The sequence below is a fragment of the Otolemur garnettii genome, unplaced genomic scaffold (assembly GCF_000181295.1).
Source record: "Otolemur garnettii isolate 467f Iridium unplaced genomic scaffold, OtoGar3 scaffold00063, whole genome shotgun sequence".
Taxonomy (NCBI): domain Eukaryota; kingdom Metazoa; phylum Chordata; class Mammalia; order Primates; family Galagidae; genus Otolemur; species Otolemur garnettii.
In genome coordinates this window covers 5,213,352-5,218,803 of record NW_003852458.1, presented here as the reverse complement: position 1 = coordinate 5,218,803, position 5,452 = coordinate 5,213,352, and the positions used below count along the sequence as shown (strand labels likewise).

Here is a 5,452-nt window from a genome sequence, read left to right as displayed (position 1 = left end):
GTCATTTGTTGTTTAGCTGGCCTGGGCTGAGTTTGAACCCACCACCCTCTGTGTGTGTATGTGGCTGGTGCTGTAAGCACTGTGCTACGGGCACTGAGCCATGTATTTATTTTATAATCACAAAATAAAGACACTTATTCTGGAGAAAATCAAGCAGAGGTGGAGTTGCTATAATGTTAATGTACATACTCATACTATTTTCTCTCTTTTTCATATTCTTGCTTTAGGCTGCTTCAGAGAACTTTGTGCTTTGTGTTGGATGCTGCATATCCGTGATAAACTATCCTACAGTTGTAGACAGTATCAGAAAGCAAGAGAAGATGTAAGAGGAGAAAAGGTATTTACCAGCATAAGAATAAGAAAATTGAATAAACACTATTTGGGAAATTATTGCTTAATAGAAGATTTTACTATTTGTAGCAAAACTTTCTTTTGAACTCATTCTGGTCTATCCATCTCAACTGAAAAGGAAATGAATTTTTTCAATATCCATTTAGGACCTTGAAGTGGAGTTTGATTCTTGTGTGGTTGAGCACGGTCTCAGTGCAGTGGAATGGGCTTATAGAATGCTGCCTTTCTCTCGGTTTTTTAATATTGAAGATCTTATTCAGGATATAATTTTGAGTCTTATTGGAGAACTGCCACCAATCAGACAGGTAATGTGATTGTAGGTGAAACTAAACTAAACCAGAGTCAAAGACTTTAAGGGATTAAACAATGGTACTTCCTTTCTGTGTCTGGCTTATTTCACTTAGCATTGTATCTTCTAGGTTCAGAAAGGCAGATACTGTATGGTCTTACTTATGGGTGGAATCTCAAACATTCAGACTCACAGAAGCAGAGAATAGAATGTTGATTGCTGGGGGCTAAGAATGTGGTAGAAATGGGGAAATGTTGGTCACAGGGTATAAACTTTTAGTTACAAGGTAATCAAATTCTGGGCATCTAATATACAGCATGCTGACTATAGTTAATAGTGTATTATTTAACTGATATTTGATAAGGGAGGGGATTTTCCGTATCCTCACTACCCCTTACACACAAAGTAGTAACTATATATAGTAATGGATGTGTTAATTAATTTGCCTGTGATAATCAACACAGTGTTAAAATATCATTTTGAAAGGCTTGAATATGTACGATTTTAATTTGTCAGTTAAATATTTTAAAATAAGAAAGTTGATGCTGAGCTCCTATCAGCAGACTCATGCTCAAAGAGACTTTGACCTGACATCAAATGATTACTAATAAATATCTGTGGCACCTGTGGCTCAAGAGGCTAAGGCGCCAGCCATGTACACCTAAGGTGGTGGGTTTGAATCCAGCCCAGGCCCGCCAAACAACAATGACAGCTGCAACCAAAAAAATAGGTGTTGTGGCGGGCGCCTGTGGTCCCAGCTACTTGGGAGACTGAGGCAGGAGACTCGCTTGAGCCCAGGAGTTGGAGGTTGCTGTGAACTGTGATGCCACAGCACTCTACCCAGGGTGACAGCTTGAGGCTCTGTCTCAAAAAAAAAAACCAAATAAAATAAATATACATTTATGTTTTGAGTTAAAGTAGCATGTTTAAATAATGAAAAAGAAAAAATGATGTTGCTCATAAAACTTAAATTTTTTTTCTGAAGGTAGCGGAAATTTTCGTGAAAGCATTTCCCAAGCCTGAGGATGTAAGGTTTCCTTTAAGAGAAAAATACCATTCTCTTCAACAGAGACTCAGACACTGTGTTGTAAAAGGTATTATTTGTTATTTCTCAGATATCTTATAGATAAGTGGCTGAAGATTCTTTTTGTTTCAAATACATTTATTTTCTATTGGTTATTTAGCTATGCATTTCTGCCATTCCCTAGAGACAAGAGTATGAGAAGGTAGAAGCACTTTCCTGTTACAGAAAAACTAGCCCAAGTCCAGTGGTTTATTTCTGTAATCCTAGCATTTTAGGAGGCTAAAGCAGGATGATTGCTTGAGACCTAGAATTCAAGACCAGCCTGGACAACAAACAGTGAGACCTTTGTCTCTACAAAAAAATAAAAATACTTAGCTGGGCATTGTGGTGGGTGCCTGTAGTCCCAGCTACTTGGGAGGCTGAGGCAAGAGAATTGCCTAGACCCAGGAGTTGGAGGTTGCTGTGAACAGTTTGACACCACGGCACTCTACCAAGGGTGATAAAGTGAGACTCTGTCTCTACAAAAAAAAAATGCTAGCTTGACATGGTGGTGAATGCGTATAGTTTTAGCTACTTCAGAGGCTGAGGCAGGAGTGCCTTTTGAGCCCAGGAGTTTGAGGCTGCAGTGAGCTATGCTTTGGAACCAGATGAAGTTGATATCATGTCATGACTCTGTGAGTAATTGTGAGCCTCATTTCCTTCTTTGTAAAATGGGTATACTTTTATAAACTTTACTAAATGTGTATTGAGGGAAAGATTAAACAAGATACATAAAATCAGCACGTAATGCTTTGTATAGTGCATGTGTTTATTGAAGACTAGGATTATTCATCTCCCTTTAAGGTTGTTTAGGTCTAATTTTATCCTATATACCCACTATGGAATTTTTTTTACTGAGAAAATATTTTTCATTTTTATAAACATGAAATTTATTTTAACCATTTTAAAATATACAATCCAATGGCATTAATTGCATTTACAATGTTGCAGAAATTTTTAAAGAATTCAAATTACCTTTTTTTAGAACTATAATCTAGTATTTAAATCTAGATGTTTTGTGAATTCACATTATTTCATTAATATATTTGTGATTTATACTTTTCTTAATTTTTTGACATCTTCTAAGGTGTTCTGTTTATGTATTAATGTTTAAATTTTTTCTATTGGCTTGGTGCCTGTGGCTCAAGTGGCTAAGGCACCGGCCACATACATCTAAGGTGGCAGGTTCGAATCCAGCCTGGGCCGGCCAAACAACAATGACGGCTACAACCAAAAAAATAGTCGGGCGTTGTGTCGGGCACTTGTGGTCCCAGCTACTTGGGAGGCTGAGGCAGGAGACTCACTTGAGCCCAGGAGTTAGAGGTTGCTGTGAGCTGTGACGCTACGGCACTCTACCCAGGGGGACAGCTTGAGGCTCTGTCTCAAAATAAATAAATAAATAAAATTTTTTTCTGTTGAAAAAAACTCCTTGCTTTTGTTTCCTGTTACTCATAGTAAGAAAGGTGTCCTTCTTTCTATTTTGGTTAAAAATATACTTTATCCTGGGATTGAAAAAAATAATATTTTAAAAAATAATTATCCTTCTGATTTCTGAAATAGTAAAAAGGTTAAAAATTTTTTTTGACTCTGGGTGTGGTGGCTCACACCTGTAATTCTAGTACTCTGGGAGTCTGAGGTGGGTGGATTGCCTGAGCTCAGGGGTTAGAGACCAGCCTGAGCAAGAATGAGACCCATCTCTAAAAATAGCCAGGCTTTGTGGCGGGGCCTGTAGTCTCAGCTGCTTGGGAGACTGAGGCAAGAGAATTACTTCAGCCCAAGAGTTTGAAGTTGCTGTGAGCCAAGGCTCCTTCCCCCCCCCCGCCCCCCTCCCCCCCCGCACTCTACTGAGGGTGATAAAATAAGGCTCTGTCTCAAAGGAAAAAAATTTTTTCCAGGGCACCCTTTTGTTGCTCTGTAACAGACCTTCTTTAGCTTCTGTAGTACTACCTTAAAACATGAATCAGAGCTTTTTAATAAATATTGAAGAAAACATCTAGAAATAAACCTTGGTTGTCAGTTAGGTTTAAGGTCCTAAGGTGGGAGCAGAACTGGATTCTGTTATGTCTTGGGTAGAAACATTTGACCATAAGGCTATTTATTCTTTTCTTTCTAGGTCCCCAGACTGAAGAAATGATGTCTGTTGTCATGCATTCTATTTATAAAGTGAGGGCAAAAGCCCTAAAACGTGTGCAGAGAAATATAGGTTCTTTTGAGATGAATATATGGGAACCAATTGAAGAAGAAAAACCAGAAGAGGCTCCAGGCTTTGACAGGTTTTCCCTAGGGACTAGTTTGAGCAGAAGTACACTCACAGAACTGGGTTCTGTGGTTCACAGTGATGCTGATATAACAGATGCATTTTCTGAAGTTTTGTTGGTTGAAGAAACAAGCAAGACACATTTCTATCAAAGGTATAATTAAGATCTCTTAATAACAAGCATTGGGGAAAAAAATGTTTTCAGGGCAATTGTGGTGACTCATGCCTGTAATCCCAGCACTTTAGGAGGCTGTGGTGGAAGAATCTTTTAAGCCTAGGAGTTCAAGGTCACAAGGAACTGTATAATTGTGCCAGTGCACTCTAGCTTGGACAACACAGAGCAAGACCACATCTCTGAAAAATAAACTAAATAAATAAATAACGTTTCCAGTATTTTCTTTTTTTTTTTTTTTTGTAGATACAGAGTCTCACTTTATCGCCCTCAGTAGAGTGCCATGGCATCACACAGCTCACAGCAACCTCTAGTTCCTGGGCTTAGGTGATTCTCTTGCCTCAGCCTCCTGAGTAGCTGGGACTACAGGTGCCCACCACAACACCCGGCTATTTTTTGTTGCAGTTTGGCCAGGGCCGGGTTTGAACCTGCCACCCTTGGTATATGGGGCTAGCACCCTACCCACTGAGCTACAGGTGCTGCCCTGTTTCCAGTATTTTCATGCAACTGGTATGCTGATTTCTAGACCCAGCAAGCCTCCTTGATGATAAATGCTAACCTTCCTGCTCACTAGGATATTAGGAACATAAAATGAGGCCATACATTTGAAAATTCATTTTAAGTATTATCAAGATAGGAAATAATTTTGCCATCTGAAATATAGAATCAAATGAGTAGATAAAATTATTGAGTTCCTAGAGGACTTTTAGATTTTTTTTAGTGATCGTTAGATTTAAATAATTTGAGATTAGTGGGTTAGCCATATTTTAAAGGGTTTCAGAGAAGGAAATTGCACATTCTTGTTTAAAACTTATCTATAAATTGTTGAGAAATTCTTGCTTATTTTCAAAATGTCTGATACTGTTATTTAAGCTGATTTTTTCTTTATAATTCGAGTATCTACAGTGCAGTTTATCTTTACCATGACTTAAAAACTAAAATAAACAGTAATTTTGCTTAAGGGAAATAATCACATCTACTTAAACTTTATCAAAGAACATTTTAAATGGTAATACTTGTTTCACAAGACACCTGTACATTTAGATGTTGGTGTGGGAATACCTTGAAGGCTACTTATTGGGCTTACTTAGTAAAAAGAGATGTAATGACTTTAGCTCAGGTGCCCAGTACTTCTCTTACTGAGGGAATTAAGGATGTATGTTCTGCCCTAAGGACCATGTTGAAAAAAAACAGATTTAAAAGTAATTGTGCTTGGAGGCCTGTATGGTGGCTCACATCTGTTATCCTAGTATTCTGGGAGGCCAAGATGGGAGTCTGTACTCAAAATAGAAAAACTGAAGCAAGAGGATCATTTGAGCC

The 5,452-nt window shown here is 38.2% G+C and overlaps 1 protein-coding gene across 1 annotated transcript in view; it reads left to right on the top strand.

The window, feature by feature from the left end:
• Nucleotides 1-5,452, top strand: part of CUNH5orf42 (chromosome unknown C5orf42 homolog) — a 133,102-nt gene that overhangs the window by 51,812 nt on the left and 75,838 nt on the right. Inside the window, 4 exon segments of the mRNA XM_023515013.1 lie at nt 228-337; nt 498-656; nt 1,626-1,734; nt 3,817-4,114. Of these exon segments, the coding sequence (XP_023370781.1) occupies nt 228-337; nt 498-656; nt 1,626-1,734; nt 3,817-4,114 (676 nt within the window).